This window comes from Alnus glutinosa, chromosome 8 (assembly GCF_958979055.1).
Source record: "Alnus glutinosa chromosome 8, dhAlnGlut1.1, whole genome shotgun sequence".
NCBI classification, from domain to species: domain Eukaryota; kingdom Viridiplantae; phylum Streptophyta; class Magnoliopsida; order Fagales; family Betulaceae; genus Alnus; species Alnus glutinosa.
In genome coordinates, this window is record NC_084893.1 from 27,833,938 (window position 1) to 27,852,508 (window position 18,571).

General features: G+C 34.0%; 3 protein-coding genes and 1 pseudogene across 6 annotated transcripts; 3 read left to right on the forward strand and 1 right to left on the reverse strand.

The window, feature by feature from the left end:
• Window positions 1-1,185: 1,185 nt before the first annotated feature.
• Window positions 1,186-4,241, forward strand: LOC133875330 (mitochondrial pyruvate carrier 4-like; annotated as a pseudogene).
• A 255-nt stretch (window positions 4,242-4,496) lies between these two features.
• LOC133875329 (mitochondrial pyruvate carrier 4-like) lies at window positions 4,497-6,911 on the forward strand. Of its 2 annotated transcripts, none has more exons than XM_062313430.1 (5): window positions 4,497-4,654; window positions 5,155-5,253; window positions 5,364-5,416; window positions 6,340-6,419; window positions 6,649-6,911. In XM_062313430.1, the coding sequence occupies exons 1-5, from the start codon at window positions 4,600-4,602 to the stop codon at window positions 6,695-6,697; spliced, it is 336 nt and encodes a 111-aa protein (XP_062169414.1). In that variant the 5' UTR covers window positions 4,497-4,599; the 3' UTR covers window positions 6,698-6,911. The 2 variants fall into 2 exon arrangements, with proteins under 2 accessions (XP_062169414.1, XP_062169413.1); XM_062313429.1 differs by having other exon boundaries at window positions 6,340-6,385.
• Window positions 6,912-8,291: 1,380 nt separating this feature from the next.
• Window positions 8,292-11,692, forward strand: LOC133875222 (grpE protein homolog 2, mitochondrial). 2 transcript variants are annotated; one of them, XM_062313267.1, is made up of 6 exons: window positions 8,294-8,615; window positions 9,794-10,010; window positions 10,104-10,291; window positions 10,433-10,600; window positions 10,953-11,081; window positions 11,400-11,692. In XM_062313267.1, the coding sequence occupies exons 1-6, from the start codon at window positions 8,472-8,474 to the stop codon at window positions 11,487-11,489; spliced, it is 936 nt and encodes a 311-aa protein (XP_062169251.1). In that variant the 5' UTR covers window positions 8,294-8,471; the 3' UTR covers window positions 11,490-11,692. The 2 variants fall into 2 exon arrangements, with proteins under 2 accessions (XP_062169250.1, XP_062169251.1); XM_062313266.1 differs by having other exon boundaries at window positions 8,292-8,615; window positions 9,794-10,291.
• A 700-nt stretch (window positions 11,693-12,392) lies between these two features.
• Window positions 12,393-15,648, reverse strand: LOC133875223 (uncharacterized). 2 transcript variants are annotated; one of them, XM_062313269.1, is made up of 3 exons: window positions 15,262-15,648; window positions 14,504-14,639; window positions 12,393-12,787 (listed from the first exon to the last, which is right to left on the reverse strand). In XM_062313269.1, exons 1-3 carry the CDS (start codon window positions 15,526-15,528, stop codon window positions 12,735-12,737), a joined length of 456 nt encoding a protein of 151 aa, XP_062169253.1. In that variant the 5' UTR covers window positions 15,529-15,648; the 3' UTR covers window positions 12,393-12,734. The 2 variants fall into 2 exon arrangements, with proteins under 2 accessions (XP_062169253.1, XP_062169252.1); XM_062313268.1 differs by having other exon boundaries at window positions 14,517-14,639; window positions 15,262-15,640.
• Window positions 15,649-18,571: the final 2,923 nt, after the last annotated feature.

Sequence of the window (18,571 nt, forward strand, 5' to 3'; positions counted from 1 at the left end):
ACGCATAATTTTTTCTTATTTTTACTTTGCTAGAATTACCTTTCCTCCTCCTCCTTCCTCATACTGACTTAGACATTGAAAGTGATTCCGCCGAGCCTTCGACGAACTTCTCTAACCTTCTACCTCTTTTGCAAGCTTGTGTAATTAGGGATAAAGGCACCATTGTTTTAACAAAACATATCGCACATATATCATCAGACTATAGAATCAAGTGGTAATTCATTCCTGAATAAAGAGGTTTTTGGATTTAATTAATAGATTTTAGTTATAATTCGGGATTTGACCTAAGAAAATTTTCTCATTCGTAACCATCTTCTCCGCTAATGATCCAAGCTCTCCGCCAATTTGTTAAATCAATTTTGCGTTGGCCCAAGTTTTATTTCAACTCATTTGTTTGGTCGTGGACTCGTGTCTTTATTTCAAACTATAATTGACCCCAAAATATTTGATAAGAAAAATACAAAAATATTTTTTAAAAGAAAAAAGAAAATTATAATTTAGTCTCTTAAACTGCTAGTCGTTTTGCAAGTAGCCCCACGAACTGCCAACGTTTGAACTCTGACCCTCCAAACTACCAAAAAGTTTTAAAAATGCATATTTTGATAAAATCTACCTATAATATTCCTGTCACATATCATTTTTCAATTAAAAAAAATTAAAAAATTAAAAAATTAAAAAATTAAAAAACTAAAAGAAAAAATTACAATTTTTTTAAAAAAAGGAAAATTAAATGGGTGTTTGGGGTGGCCTGCGAGCCACCCCCTAGGGCCGGGGGTGGCGGGAAAAAAAATAGTTTTTTTTAGTATTTTAGTTTTTTTTTTATTTTTAACTTTATTTTTAACTAAAAAATGACAAGTGACAGGTATTATAGGAATATTTCGACAAAATTGACCTTTTTAAAACTTTTTAGTAGTTTGAGGGGTCAGAGTTCAAGCGTTGGCAGTTCGTGAGACTACTTGTAAAATGACTAACAATTTGAGAGGATAAATTGTTATTTTTTAAAAATAAAATAAATTAGTAATATGTTAAGTGGGCCATATTGGCAGCATTGCCACTCATGGGTCCCGCAAATACATGGTATAGAGTCTATAGACTACAGAGTGCCACACTCTTCTTGAAGCACCGTTCTCTCTGTTCTACTTCTCCAAATAACTGAGCCAGGAAAGGCCGAGAGACCTATCTCCCATGGCAGCTTCTAAGCTCCAGGCTCTGGAACCACCCGGCTGGCCCCAAAACCAGTTTGTTCCCTCCTCATCTTCTCATGTTTAGTCTTGAATCATACTACTATTATTATTATTATTATTATTATTATTATTATTATTATTATTTTTGCTTTTATAACTATGTTCTATTTGTTAATTCAACTTGTATGATTTGAATTCGGGTAAAATGTTGTAATCTAGTATCTGGTAAGCAATGGTTGTGGAATGGAGCCATTTTTAGTGTTAAGTTCGGTAGACTTATTTGGACTGAGACAAGAACAGAGGGAGAGAGTTTGAATGTGATGCTCGTGTTTCATAGTTTCTGTGTAGGAATTTACTTCCAATCAGTACTCTGTTGCAGAATAATACTAGGAAAATGTAATTTTGCTTTGAATTGTCTGGATAACAGATCTCTTTCAGGTCATTGTGGGTATTTATCTTTCTGCATTCTTTAGGCGGATAAAACTGCATTATTCTGCAAATCAAAGTATTTTTTTCTTTTACATGAAGAATTATCTCCGTCGATAAGTATTTCTTGTTCTGTCTTTCAAGTAATTTCTGACAGTGGATAGTGTTGGTAAGGACCGAACCATGATACTGGTAAATCAACACTAATCCCAAAAGCTTGAGCTTGATAAGAATGATAAATTTAATCATTTAATGAATATTTTAACACCCCTCCTCATGTGTGGACTCAAACTTCCTTTTAATATGTGTGGTCGAACACATGGAATAGTTAATTAAAATGGAAGGTAAATGAATAAGACATGGTTCGAATTCAGAACCTCTGCTCTGATATCATGTTAAATCATCACTTATCTCAAAAGCTTGAGATTGATAGGAAAAAATAATTTTAATTATTTAATGAATAGTTTAACAAATACTGCACTTGATGGAGAGATAGGCAAAAGTTTTGAAATATTCCAAAGCTATTGTTACTTTGTAAAAAGTGTCAGTTTTTTATTAAACATTCACCAAAGCCTTCTCCAAACTGTTATCTTTGAGTTGCCTATTTGATCTTGTTGACTAATGTTGAGCTGCTGACTCTGTATGGCTTATAATTTTTGTTAGAACATACTCTTGAGTGTATCTCATAATTGTAGTTCACTTTTGGGCTCCAACTTCAAAATGGATCATCAGCATAGCAAACTTTGCTGACTTCTCAAAGCCACCTGAAATGATTTCTTATCCTCAGCAAATGGGTATGCACCTTATACATTTAAAGTTACTATTCTTGGATTGAATGATTTCTAATGTCAATTTTTGGTAAAGAATCTAGTTTTTCTCCAAGTGTTTTTCTGCCTTATCATTGAATTGATGTTATATGAACCTCAATTTTTACGCAGCGGTGACATGCACTGGGCTTATTTGGTCACGCTACAGTTTGGTGATTATTCCGGTGTGATTGCTTTCCACTTGGAGATAATAAACTCAAAGCTAATTGATTTTTGCAGAGAATCTTTTGTAACTGTTGAACTTTTTTGTATTCTAGTTCTGCAACATAATAATATAAGCTTGTTTGAAGCTGGTTTCCTCGTTGATTGTGTTTATGCTTCAGTGAGATGCGCTAAATAAGCATGAAATGTATCTCCTTCCAATATAATTTAATATTCCACTTTCCCATTCACCATAATATTGGCACAGAAAATCTGTCACTTTTCCCCCAAGCTTTCTATGCCTAATAGCTATTTTTTTAAGAAACTTCTGTTTGAGTTTCATTAAACATTTGTCCTAATGTCTATTGGTTGTAGGCATAGTACTTTACGGCCTTGTAGGATGGATTGATTGATTTAAACATTTTAGGGTGCATTTTAATAGATATTGGATGCTCAAGATATATGTACATACGCACATACACTTACCACTTTTGAATTAACATCTTACCCTCTGGGGGTGTGATTGCTAGAATTCAAGCTTTTAAATGAGACCTAGGATTTTGTCTACAAGTTATATGAGGACCTTGAAGCCCAAGTCTATGTAGAAGGATGGAAGGAACTGCGAATAAAAAATGGATTATTCTCATCATTTTTTGTAGTACTGGGATAAAAGTGGTTCATCTTATCATCTTAGTTAGAGAGAACTCTGCAATAGGGAAATGTTACAGCCAGTGGACATGTTTTTTTTATACAGGTTCCTGCAGTTTCATTTTGTATTGAAAATCATCCTCAAAGTCATTTTCATGTTTCGAAGACGTCTTAAAGAAAAATTAAGAAGGAGGAATGATGCTTGCAATTATAATAACTCAGACAGTGGTGCTTTTGCCTTGGAGATTGGAAGCAAAGTCGTGTTAACTAACACGTAGATATGAATCATTGCATTGTGGTTCTTATGCTACTGAAGACATGTTCTTAGTTGTTCTCATCAAATTTGCCTTGCAAAATCTAAATTTTCTCTGGCCTACGGCTTGTAGTTGATTCTGAATTAGTCGTTAAACTTCCTTGATATTGCAGAAGAACTGGAATCTTTTCAGTGTTAATGTGGCAATGGCTGGCACGGGCTTGTATCAGCTAACACGCAAAATGAAGTGAGTTGGAATTCAGCCCAAAACAATATTTTAATATTGAGGCCTGAGCCTGTGCCTGGCCACCCAGCTGCCCTGGCTTAGCTCTGGTTTGAAACAGAAAGAAGCTTGCTACAGCCACTGAAGTTGCAGTTTTTTCAGTGTTAAAAACTCATTTCTGTGCTTTAATAATCTTCTCAAAAATTTTCAGGCACGATTACTTTTCTGAGATGGAAGCAGCTGTTGAAAGAGATTGATGACAAAAATCTTTCAGGACCTACATGAAATTAGTTTAGTGTCACCATTTGTATATTTTTACCTCCTTTTCATGTTACATTCTCGAGGGAGCATTTGTTTTGTTGTAGCTCTGGTCATTCTTAGCCGTTATTTTTAGTTTGTACTTTGTAGTGTTTCAGTTGGGCGAGCATGACAGAAAAATAGTCAATGATTGGATGTTGAAGATGTCCTGTTCTATGTATAGCGTTTCAAACTTGTCTTTTCTCTTTCAATTGTATGCTTTCTTGGGGGGTTGAATTGAATTGTCTCTGAAGTTTTTGCCTTGCTTTTTCAAAGTGCTTCCTTTTTCCTTATCTAAGTTTTTTCTTTTTTAAAAGGTTGGATTGTGGATTATAGTGGCGTAGGAAGACACTGAGTTTTGAACATCTTTGTGGGTATGCCATTTTGATTAAATTTATCAACCAAAGATGACACTTCGAGAATAAAGTAATGCTATACGCAACCGTCCATGCGCGACAGCTTTGTTCAATTATGATTCCACGAGAATAAAGTATCGAACACCTTAATTCCAAATAACTCAGTTGTAAAGTCAACCTTACTCTGTTCTTCAAAAGTCCCGAAGAGCCACACAGAAGGCAGAGAGATTGATCACCCCTCCATATGGCAAGTTCCAAGCTCAAAGCTCTCTGGAACCACCCGGCTGGCCCCAAAACGGGTTTGTTGCCTCTTTTCTTTCTTCATATTTTTTTCTCTGTCGTGTTTTCTGCAGTTGTGTTCATACATTCAGTCAACATTTCCTTCCTGATGATTTAAATGATAGTATTGTTAGATTTTAATTAGATCCAATTCCTTAAAATCATTTTGCAGTATCAAAATCAGACGAAAGTGTTGCATTTTGGCTACTGGGTTTTGTTTAAATGGTGCAAATAATCAAATATCTAATGGTGGACAAACCATTTTATCTAAGTGATTTGAATTTTTCGTTCTTTTGCTTGTTTTATTTTCCATTTTCATAACAACTGCATCTTGAAGGCTCTCTCAACAGGCCATCTCTTATGAGATCAACACCCTCACAGAAGAATTCACCATTTTCAAAGGGACCTAATTAACAAGCTCTTCATCACAATCATCAATCAGAAACTAAATATAATGGTTGTAATTATGTTAATACATTAATCTTAATTAAGAACATCGATCTCATAACAATTGCTGCAGTTTTCTTTTGGGCTCCAACTGCTAAATGGGGCATCAGCATGGCAAACATTGCTGACTTCTCAAAGCCACCTGAAAGCCTCTCTTGTCCTCAACAAGTAGGTATATATGCACCCTATAATCTTAAATCAATATGCTTGGATTGACTGATTTAGGTCCAGTCCTTTTGTGCCATTTCATTATCTTGATGCTATATCACACCTCCTGTGCAGCGGTTTTATGCACTGGAATTATTTGGTCACGCTACAGCATGGCGGTAACTCCGGTATGGTTACCTTAAAGATATATAGTAGTTTCAAACGCAGATTAATGTTTGTAAAGATTCTATTAGAATTGTGAAACCTTTAACTAATATTTCAATACTCTCTTCACTTGTTTAGCCTAATTAAAAGCTTTGATTCATTTAATTAAGGACAGAAATTTCCTCTAATTTGGGTTGAAAGAATTTCCTCCAATCCAGCCTATAAAATTGTTATATGTCCTTTAACTATGTGACAAACATATGTTTTTTTCTTATCGTGTATAATTAAATTGTCGGAATGACTCACCACGGGTTTGAGTTATGGAGGGACGACTTATAGGCTAAATTAAAATGTCTTGATCTTACGTATGAACATAGTATTAAGTAATTGAATTTGATAGGTGAGTGTAGCCGCCAATTAAAGAAAAATGGCTACTATTTGGTCAATATCGATAAAGTGGGTCATCATGGATGTTGAATTCGCAAATGTGATCGAATATTACGATCATAAGAGTTAAGGGCAAGGGCAGAACTGCCACTAGCTTTGGAGGTTTACAAATTGAACCCCCAAAATTAAATTTTTACCCTAAAAATCTTTTATTTTTATTTTTGTCCCCCTCATCTAAAAAATCCTAATTTCGCCCCTAATTAAAGGTTTAATTAAATCAATATCCGACCGTCCTAAAGCTTTTGAATCAATCATCAATGGTACTACATACCAAAAGAGACTCAACACTCAACATACATGGGTGTGTGATAAAAGTTACTCATCATATTAGTACAAGTTTCTGCATGCAGCTCCATTTTATCTTGAATACGATGGTACTTAACATGTTTAATTGGGAACATATATAATGGTACTTATATTCTGATGCTTATGCTGCTGAACGTACACAACTTTTCTTTCTATTTTGTTTCCCTTAATACTGCTCTCTGATATATTGCAGAAAAACTGGAATCTTTTCGGCAATAGTATTGCAATGGCTGGGACAGGCTTGTATCAACTAACACGCAAGATTAAGTTCGAGTTAAGTAGTATTCATACGTCAATTTCCATGCATGATTTAGCAACTTCATCTACTCTTAATATTCCAAGGATAATAGAACTAGCTTTTTGAGTCTGGTTTTCTCTTACAAGTTGCATGTTGAGTGTATAAAATATATCATAATGGTTAAAATATATGATCATTTGAAATATAAAGAGAATTTGATGATTTATATCTACGGTTTTGATGACCTGTTCTTCTTTTCTGCAGATATGATCACTTTTCAGAGACTAAAGCAGCTGATGAGGGAAAAGAGTGATGACAAAAGTCTCTCGGGAACTACATCGATCTGGCTAGCTTAATGTAACACATTTTGTATATCAACTGAATTTGATGACATTCTCAAGGAATTTGTACGTTTTATTGGAGTTCTAGTAACTCTTAGCTAGCTGTTAATTGATGAGTGCTTCCTTGGGATGGCAGAAATAATAATCGTTGAAGATGCCTAGTTAAATTTACAGTGGTTTTTGATAGGATTGAGTAATCATCTTGAATGGATGTCACAAGTGATTGAATTCAGACTTATAGGTTTCAGTATATTATATTAAGGGTATGTTTGGCGTTGTGATTTCGTTGATAAAAAATGCGATTTTAAATCAAATCGTAGAAAATAGATCGTTCGGGATTGCATTTTAAAAACGTAAAAAAACAGCGTTTCAAATCGAAAGCAAATGCGTATTTTTTTGAAAACGCACAATTTTAAAGGATAAATTGTGATTTTATCAAATGCTTAATTGGGTTTTTAAAAATTATATTTTCAAATCAAACATTTTTAAATCGTTATTTTAAACTCGTACTTTTTAAATCAAAAACTCCAACAGACCTTAAGGCTTCAATGAAAACCTCAAGCTATTTATTTTCTCACTCATCATCAATAGTGGTGCATGTATCCCATGGCAGATAATCTCTTTCTGGCATAAGAGACGTCATATAAGATTGCTAAGTATATAAATGTGATTAGGTTTTATTTGTGTTTGGAAATTCATATCTCTTCTTCTTTTTTCTTTATTCTTGTTTTTCTTTTTTATAAGATAGAAATTCATGTCTCAAAACATGGTTTTTGGGTTATAAGGTTTAAGTTTGAATTAAGAATTAAGTCGATGTAAAAGTCGATCAATGGCTTGAAAAATTTAAGTTTATGATCAATGACGTTCTCCTGGTTATATTAGTCATTAACTTAGTTCTATCTTCCTTTCATAGTTAGAATGCTCTGAAAGTGTTTAGATGTATAAATTATCGTGCACATGCGTTAGCAAAATGGGTCACTTCTCACATTGCATTTGGAAGCATTCTCATAAGATCTCTCATTCTCTCTTATGTTCAGAACAAAAGTATAAAAGATCCTCGCTTGTAATTCATTTTTTACTCATTAATTAGGAAAAAAAAAAAATCAATCTACATTATCAAGACTTGAGGTTCTAGTCTTCTCTTTGAAAAAAAAAAAACTGCCGAAAAAATAATTAAAATTTTTATATGATTGACCAATTAATTACCGTCGAAAACATTATCAAGACTTGAAGTTCTAGACTTCTAGTAGTCTTTGAAAAAAAAAAAAAAAAAAACTCCCGAAAAAATAATTAAAATTTTTATATGATTGACCAATTAATTACTATCGAAAAAATTATCAAGACTTGAGGTTCTAGAAGTCTTCTGGAGGCTTCTAAAACCCCCCCCCCCCCCCCAAAAAAAAAAAAGACAACTCGGAAACATAACTGGACGACAATAACCTTTCAACTTTCCCTGGCCAAAAAAAAATTGTTCAAACAATACAAACGAAACGACACCGTGGTAAAACAGCTACAGAAGGGCAAAATAGTCACCAAATAAATACCACCGAGAAAGTAAAAACGCCACAAGATTTTCCAATCGCACAGTTTTCTTTCTCCCCAAGCACTGACTACTGTCTATTTTCTCTCCAACTTGCTGTCTTTCCCTCACAATAAAACCCCACCCAGCAATCTCTGATCTCTCTCCCTAGAAACCTTTTTTCATTTCCGATTTTGGCCCTTCCTCTGACTCATCGTCTCGCAGCCATGTTGGTCTCCAGGGTTTTGTCGCGAGTGCCGAGGCGCGTCGTGCCACGGAGCTCCCTGCTCCTCGTCTCGGTTCCCCAACAGCAAAAGTTGCCGATCCTCTCCAATCAGTTCCACTCCCCTGTTTGTGAATCTCCGAACGTGGTACGCATCGAAACGACCGCGGTTTTTGTGGTTAATTGCGGACTAGGGTTTTGCTAGGGTTTTAGGGATTTCTGTAAATGAAGCCAATAGGAATTCTCTTTTGGATTCAGAACTGATTTTCCTGTTCACTGAAGTCGTTTTTAATGGTATGTATTGTTGTTTGAAATTTGGGTTTTTATGCTTGGTGTAGACCAAAGTCTAAGCAATTGGAGGGAAGCTTTTACAGGTTCTTGGTGATTGGATTTTTGGGTTTTGTTTAGGTTTATATTGCTTTAAAGTTTTCTTTTGGTAGCAAAGAAGTCCACTGGTCTGAGTTTTAATGGTAGCTTTTTTTAGTACTAATTAGATTGAAATTTAAGGTTTTTTGGGTTTTCGCATTAAAAAGGTTCATACTTTTGGATCATTTCAAAAGTGCCTGTGTTTTATCAAGTTTGAGCATTTATAGATGTTTGGGTTTACATTTTGGTAAGCTGCTATTTCGTTTCTTTATGTTATGAAAATGCTTTGGATTTTGAATTTTGCAATTTCCCAACCTTTTGAATGGCTAAAAGTGCGTTCACAACCTCCCATTGAGTTGGAAACACTTGATAGTGTTTGAAACAGTTCGTTGTGCTCATGATAGCAATATGTTTCAAGCATATGATTGAGGAATTTGTAAAAGCTAATTTTTTTTTTGCTAAAATTGGCTGAATGTCAGATTAATTTATGCTGTAATATATATATAAAAAAATTTGATGCATTGATTTGAATTAATACATCTGTTGCATCTATATTTACCTCAGAATAACGTGGTCATAAGGAGTTGTTTGTTGAGGGTCTCATTGCATGTCTTTATTCTTTTTTATGATCCCCTCTCCTCCCCCCCCCCCCCCCCCCCCCCAAAAAAAAAAAATCCTTTTTGGTCACATGACACGGCTGTGTGGGAGGAAATCTATCATATTCGGTTGAATATGCTTATCCTTTTTGACATTTCTGAACATTTGAAGGGATTTTGACAACCTTTCAGGCTAGTGCTTTGTATTTTATTTCTATTATGCGTAATTTGATTGAGTTTTTTTGTTATTTTTAATTATATCCACTTTTTCTGCAAAGATTTTGTTTTTAAAAAAAAAATATTATTTCAAAAAAAATTGCAATGTAATTCTCATTGAGTCACGTGTCTTCTTTTTATGTTCCAGTTGGTTTTAAGTCAGGTGTCTTTCTTACATCATTCAGCACCCCACTCTTCCATCTTTCAAAGATTTGGAGTTTCTTCATCTGCCTCCCCTGAGCCTACTGACAAGGAACAAGGGAGTACTGTAGAGAATAATGGTGCTTCTACGAACGCAGAGCCCAATCAAGCTAAAGATTCAGGTTCTGGACAGAGCAAAGCTGATGATCAGATGAATGAATCAGGTCCTATTTCGGAATCCCAATCTACTATGTCTGAGTCTGTCAAAAGGACGAGAAAAAGTACTAAACGAACTGCATTTTCTGATTCTGATTCAGAGAGCGAGGGTGAGCTTTCCATGGATGATTTGGCTGTACTAGTGGCAGAGAAGGAAGAACTTCTGAAATTGAAGCACAAAGAGATTGAGAAGTTGCAAGATAAGGTTGTCCGTAGCTATGCAGAGATTGAGAATGTCGTGGACAGGACGAGACGCGAAGCAGAGAACTCAAAAAAATTTGCCATACAGGTCTCCATTTATTTTTTATTTATTCTCCTTTTTTTTCTCCACTTACTATTTACTTTCTCTTTATATTTAGGTTCATTATATAATTTTTTTTCTATTTTCTTTGATAGTTTAACACTGACATGCTTGGAGATAATGTTGCAGAATTTTGCGAAGAGTTTACTGGATGTTGCAGACAACTTGGGAAGAGCTTCTTCGGTTGTCAAAGAAAGTTTTGCGAAAATTGATACATCTAAAGACTCTTCTGGAGCTGCACCACTGTTAAAAACACTTCTGGAAGGTGTTGAAATGACTGAGAAACAACTTGTGGAGGTAAGATTTCTCTAGGTGTTGCCAAACAGTCACACTCGGCCATACAGCTCATGATTGCACGGGAATTTGTAGTTCTCATATAATTCAATCTTATGTTTAATACCTTACATGTCACAAATTTGAGGGAAAAAAAAAAGAAGAAAGAAAGAAAGAAAAAAGCAGGACAATCTGATATTTATTTTTTCTAATGCTTTAATTAAGTGTTTGTGAAAATATGGTTTGCAGCAACAAATTGAATTTTAAGCTCATAGGTATTAGTTGTGCTTGGAAAATTGGTATTATCTGATTTAGCAAGATATATTATAAGTTAATTCTATTGCCATGAGGCTTATATGAATGCTTTTGCTTTCAGGTGTTTAGAAAATTTGGAGTTGAAAAATTTGATCCAACAAATGAGCCGTTTGATCCACATAGGCATAATGCGGTTTTCAAAATACCAGATAATTCCAAGCCTCCAGACACTGTTGCTGTAGTTCTTAAGGTACCAATTTCAGTAATCCAATTGTTCTTCATGTATTCTTTGCAGGATGAGGAGTTATGGTTCTAACTTATAACTGATACCAATTATTTTAATCTTGGATGCATAGAGATGCTGAGGTTTAAGTTTTTTGGAGGGGCATGTGGACATTCTAAAATGAATAACTTTTTTCATCTTGATCTATATGCAATTAAGACTTTGTTTCTGTTAGGAGTGGCTAAACTGTTGTAGTCTAATAGTTTCCAAGGGTTATTAGATGGCCTATATAGTTATGCAATATTAAGTGCATAATTAAAAACCTTAATTGTGTTTGTATTGCAGTCGGGATACGTGCTTTATGATAGAGTTATTCGACCGGCTGAAGTGGGTGTAACAGAGTGTCCTCCACCCCCAGATACGGCTGAGGATTAGTGCAGCTGACTAGGGCTCTCAAGCTTGAAGAAATGACTCGGTGTAGTTTTTACCGCGTATCATCATAAAATTTTGACGCATGATTGAGTGAAGGATTAAGTATAATGTTCTCCCTTTTTCTTTTAGCACTTACTTGAACCACTCAATTTTTTGTTTAAAAAAAGTTTTTTTTACATGGACGTCTCAATATTTGGCATTTCTTATATTGAAGTAGCGTTTTTTTTTTCTTTTTTCTTTTTTCTTTTTCATTTTTTTTTTTTAAAAAAAGAAAAAGAAAAAGAGAAAGAAAAATATACTTATCCCCCAAGAAGAACGAAAAACTTATACATAAATATGGATAATGTTTTCCTCTAAATTAGGTTTGAGAAAGTTTCTCAAATTTCTCATATATATATAAGGTATGAGTAATGCTTTTTTCAATATATATAAACGAGTAAGGTTAGAAATTACTTTTTATTCCACAATTATTATAATGTAGCAGTCTGACCTAACTTTTGGATTAATTTTATGTAAGGATCGGTTGAAATTGTCACGTTAATATTGTAAAATAATTATAAGATAAAAATATAATTTTTAACGTTATTGAGAAATTATCCCGAGGAGGAATCACATTTGATTTGTGAGTATTATGTTAGTTTGTTAAATTTTCTGGCTCCCCTTGATAAAATTCTTTTCGTCTTTTGTTTTCTTTAGAATAAAAACATCAAAATACAATTCGAACACAAAATTAAGAGTACTTTTTGAAACATCGAACAATAAACACTTGTATTTGGTGCACATTCATCCAACTCTTCTTTTTTTTTTTTTTCTTTTTTTCTTTTTGTGGGTTTCGGATAGTATCCATCAAACTTCCAAAATCTACCAACGCAAGCTATTCTAATGTAATATCAACGACGATTCATCTCCAGACAACAGAGCATCAGATTGACAGCCATAGCAGAACGGGGTTATGTAGCTCTTTTCTGGGTACTACATTGCAGGAGTCTTTGTTAGCTACAGAGGTGAACATCATATACAGGCACTAAAATGGTCAAAGCCATTTCCCTAGAAACCAGCCTACGACTTAATTACATGATTGTACGATATGCAATGTCCACAAGGTTGCCAAATGCTGACTTCATCTTATTGCAGAAGCATTTTTTTTTTTTTTTTTTTTAAAGTCAGTTTGTCTTCAGAAGGAACTCAACATCAATGCTGGCACTCTTCATCTGATTCTCTGTGTTCTGGCCAACAGAATCAAGGTTGTCATCGTGGCCTTTCAAGCACAAACCCAAATCCAAACAACTTACATTTGAATCCTGCAAGCCAAATTGATTCTTGTCAGATTCCTGCATAAGACAAACTTATTTAATTTGTCTCGAGTTATCTTTCCTGAATTTTCCATTAAAATTAGCAAAATGTCCCCCCAAATCATCCTACTTGCTTAGAAAGAAGGTGAGGGATAAGAAGAATTTCCCACCTTCACGATACTGGTGCTGAATATCTGCGTACATGCTTCTATATGTGAACCAAAAATGATACACTAAAAACATTTTACCCTAACAATCTTCTCATGGAAAAAGCTCAAACAACTTGACCATTGCCTAGAGAAATATAGTGGTGAGATCTATACAAAGGAGTCAAGGAAATTGACATGTTGTGGGATGATGAATCTTGGTTGTGGGCATAATTGATCACTACATCTTCAAACATCTAGCAGTTCACTACCATGTAGACATTAACTTCAGCAACGATGCATAATAAAATCTATGGCCAGGTACAAGAAGTAACAATTTTATCCCTGCAATGTGGAATGGCTACTGGAAATCCATTTAATCAATCAAGACTACAATTCCACATATTTGTGAGCAGAAATTGCTAGATGAGTGGCCTCAACTTCAGAAAACAGCATCTATGATCCCTCATATTAATTCATTGGCATATTGGTCTGTTCTGGAGACAACAGATAACTGAAAATATATCTATGATATCTTAAAGTACTTTTCCACGCTACAACTAGCAATAAAATGCATTTTAAATCACTTCATGGAACACAGTCCCTCCAGACGTCAAGGGCTAGACACCATTCCATCATTAGTCGCACTGATGCACTAATTACAACACAATTACATCAGCACAACCTCAAACGAGATAGTATAATATATTCAAACCAACCTAGAGACACTATGTACTCGGATTGTTTCTTAGCTATTTGTATAGCTCTGTGTTGCATATGATCGCATACTAATTGGATCCTACATATTTCTAATCTACACAGCCAAAATTGTAAAACCACCACCCTGAAAGTTATCCCGCAGTCCCTAAATTGCTATATCAAGAATGATTAATTATAAAAGTTTACTCAATAAATTTTTCTCATTTGTCTAACAGTTATCAAACACTTGAAGTTGTTAAGTATGATGCAAACATTCACCGGCTCCTATTTAGGAGCTTGACCACCTTACATTTATGAATGTGGTACACTTTCCCTAAATTCAGTTCATAATAGCAAGAGTTCTGTCAACTATGATCTACCGTTGATCATGAAATATGTTCTGCCTGCATAAAATCCTAGGAACACAACGAAATCATATTATTATTATGTAATTCATTGCATGTACTATAATCTAAACTAATATTCCATACATTGGCAAGCAGAAATCCCAATATCTAACTTGATGAATCCCATGCTATGTGATTGTGTTAGAATCTTACATTTCTAACCTTTTACCAATTCAACATAGCTCAGTAGCTTGTGACAATTCAAATAATAAATGATTATATTTTTTTATCATTTTGTTCACTTTTCACCAAAATATGCACAAACAAATATAGCATAATAAAATTGTTAAAAAGGCATAAGCAGATGAACTCTTAATGAGCAAATCCAAGGACCAAACCATACTTCATTATTATTTCATTATACTTAATTAGCTTTGATAGAAAATTACTTCCAACTTCCAAAGATGACAAGAACAAAATTGTCGAATAGAAAGAACACAAGAATTTAGAGTGAGACAAAACTTAAGTCAGACCTAACAACATCACCTGAGTTCCTTTATTCAAAACTTCATCAATGTTCGGCTTCATAGATTGGTTGGTCCAACTCATGTTAGCTTCATCTTCGGACTTTTTGATGCCTGCCTTTTTCTGTTCTTCTAGCACAGCAATCTGCACAATTACCAGTGATTATTGATTAACTCTGGCTCATAATTAAAAATAAATAAATAAAATTTTATTTTCTAGTGTAAGAATTCGCAATTGAATAATGCGGTTGCTAGAACTTATTAACTAAAAAAAGCACTCAAGCCTTAGTTGTTTTGCTAGAAATTATCAACCAAAGGTTATTTAGGAGAAAAAAAAAAAAAAGCAGTCAGGGTTCAGTTGCATGGAAACCATAGCATTAGTCGAAATTTCTTACACTTTTTGTAAGAACCTTCAAGACCAAGTTAATTCAACTAAGCTCTTACAATTTCACAGAACACACAAATTGAAGAATTACTAAAAGATTGAAACTTTATAGCCAAAAACAAAAAACACATATGTAAATCCATCTCTATAACTCAAAACCAAGTAAAAAAACATTAGCCTAGAACAGAACATCAGCTCAAATACTACGTCGTACAACATGTCCAAAACCAAAACCCTAGAAAGTGGCAACCACAACACAAACCAGCTCAAACCAAAACAAAACCCACAACTTTTTTCAAACAAAAACACCTCCAAAACCCAATAATTCCCAGAAACCTCATATATTCACAAATAGTACATGCATACACGTATATGTACTTACAGGAGTGTAGCGGAACTTGCGTTTCGGCGGCTCTTCAGCGGAGACAGCCGAGCCGGAATCGGTGACTGTGCTGGAAGAGGTGGGGGTCCACCGGCAGAGGAGGAGGCGAGAGCTACTCCCGCCGTTGGATTGGGGATGGGAGCTGTGGTAGGATTGCGGCACGTGGACCCACCTCTTCTTCCACTTCCTCACTGGGCCGCTGAACACCGCGGCGGCTGGGCCGTACCGGGACGATGCCCGGCCCAGCCTCGACCCGACTCCCTCCATCGTCGGACCCCCCGGACAGTCTGACGCTCCGGCTGTGTGTGTGGTTTGTGTTTGTGGTCGTTAACACTGTGTGCAGTACTAAAAATCGCCCGGTGAGACAACGGTACTGTTAAATGGAACGCACGATTAAAAAAATCGAGAAAACAATACGACGCCGTTGCTACCGTCGCTTTTAACATTAACTTAAAGGATTGCAGCCTCAATGTCAACTTGATAGGGTGCATTAACAAAATATTGACGTGACACTTTAAATTAAATAATTATAAATTTTTTTTTGATAATAATTAATTTAATGATTAATTGAGAGTGTGATGTTAATTTTATTAAATAAATATTTGATAAAATTATATTATTTAATATTTTTCTATTCGATCAAATGGGAGGGTGACGGGTAATAAATGGAATTACTTAATTTTTTAAGTCAGTCTATTAAATTAACATTTATTAGTGTGATTTTTACATGCTCTTTTAGCTGATATATGACCAAAAATAATCTTTATTGAAGTGTGGCATTCCCAGTTAATTGTGTAAATTTTTTCATTAACCATTGAGCTTTTGGGCATTGACCCAAGTTTTTCAATCACTTTTTTTTTTTCTCTCTATTTAAATAAGGAAAATAGTTACGTAGATCCATATAGAAAAGAGAATGGAGAAATCCGTGAAAATGTTATCAAAAATATGATTGATAGCAGCCCGTTTTGTTAAAGTATGTGCTCTAAAATTGACACTACGAGACACTTTCATAGCACTCCAGCTATGAAAGGATGACAAACTATACTAATATCTAATAAAATATTTGAAAAGTTCGAAAAAAAAAAAAAAAAAAAAAAAAAAAAAAAAAAAAAAAAAGGAAGGAATTGGACTATTGATGGCTAAGACGACCATAAGGGTATTTCCTTCAAGCGAAATTATCAAACCCCACAAAAAGCAATTAACCGAGTTGCAAGCAAAGCTGCTGAAACTTCACCAAGAAGAATATCCAAAGAAAACTACTCTTGAGAAGCAGCCATGATAATAAAACCCGAAAAATTAAAGATAGTAACAACTGCAACCGTTGAATTGCACCCTAATAGTAACACCAAAATTACCTTTAATTGAACTTGACGAAGGAGAAGGCCAAAGTATAACTTGGAGTGCACAAGAGTGAACTTTACTTGGTATGAAAGATAAGAATGAATGATCGCATTATCTGGTTTTGTCTTTTGCTGTTGCACAGTTCTCTAGCAATTCAAGGTCAAAGGAAATTAACAAATAATCAAACAAAAAAACAGAGACATGGGTAGTTTCATTTTGGAGCTTTGGGTCGACATGAGGCCAAGCCGTGAGAAGCCCATAACAAAGACCTAATGCAAACGGTTTGGTTAAACAAGGAAGTACGATAGCTTTTTTTATTATTATTATTACAAATTTATTATAAATTGACATGATAATTTATGTTATACTATTAAAAATAAATGTTACATGACCATCTATGTGATGTGACACTCATTTTCATAAAATTATTATGTAAATTTGTAAGAGAATTATAATAAAATTTGTCGTATCTATCATGTTAATTATTTATTGAGTTGTTTCCTAGGCTAGGGAATGCAGTTTCGGTCTTTACCGAAGAGACTCTATGTAATGTTGAGCTAGTTCTATGAAGTTTCTTAATTCATCAAAAAAACAAAATTATGTTATAAATAAAGATATGGTAACTACATAAATTAATGAGAGAAAAAAATAAAAATTGTATGAAAAATCATTTAACTTTTGGACAATATAACGAATATTAATCTGTCTCTTAGACAAATATTACCTCTCACTTATACAATAAGTTTTTCAATGGAATGCAACAATTTTATCCTCCTAATACAATACTGACTCGATGTAATGTGCAGATTGCAAAATTATGAACACGATTCTAAATAAGAAATTCTGTAACAAATGAGAAGAAGAAGAAGAAGAAGAGAAGAAAAAAAGATACAATAAAATATGCAGAAAAATGTATTTTATAAATTACAGAAACAGTTTTTTGATTGTTGAAAAAACAGTTAAATATTTTAAAAAAATATGACCATTAGAATAACAGTTATTCACATTTAAAAAATAAAATAAATTCTCACATAAATAATAAGCTCATGTCTCGTATGCGACGATGCACACGTGCTAAGTGCGCCTAAAGCATCAAAGCAACTACATGACATGCGTGCTTGAATGACGCAACTAGCATGTGTGTACTCAAAAATCAATTTAATATAAGAGTAAAACAAATACTTATAAAGCACATAAAAAAAACGCATAGCCCTTGGGTGTGGAATAAAGTGTAATTAAAAAAATATAGTGAAAGTTGAAATATTGAAATTGAATGAAACTTAAATTTTCATTAAATAATTTTTAACAAATTATTGGCACACAACTTAGGCAAAATAATAATAATTTGATGGCCTACAACTTTATTATGGAAAGCTATCATCATGGCTCCAAAAAAAAAAAAAAAAAAAAAAAAAAGTTTCAAATAAAACATCATGGTGCTTGCTCGTGTCTTGAAACCTAGGAAGTGACAAAAATTTGTATAATTACAAGATTTCAACTTTTAAGCTTTGCCAAAGCACACAAAAAAACAAATTTTATAGCCTACTTTTCTGTGATAACATCTTTTGTTGCCACTTTTAATGCATGTTTTTGGTCCGCATACGCTGCATACATATGATATGATACGCTCGTTAATTTGGGGGTTGCAAATGGGATTCCACATGGTGCTTACGAGGGCAAAATTAGTCACTTAATCTTCTTTTTTCTTTTAGACAATAAATAAATAAATAAATAAAACGAAAATATATAAATAATAGCAAACACAACTTTAGGAAGTGCTTGAGAGTCAGCGTGTCTCGTGGCTTTTAATTTGGAGCTTTTGCTTGGCTTCTTTGATTGGTATATGTACTATATATATATATATATATATATATATATATATATATATATATATATATATATGGGCTTGTTGGTGTTCCCTACCTTTCTATTGGGAAGATTAATACATTGGAAAGATAACATATCAAGG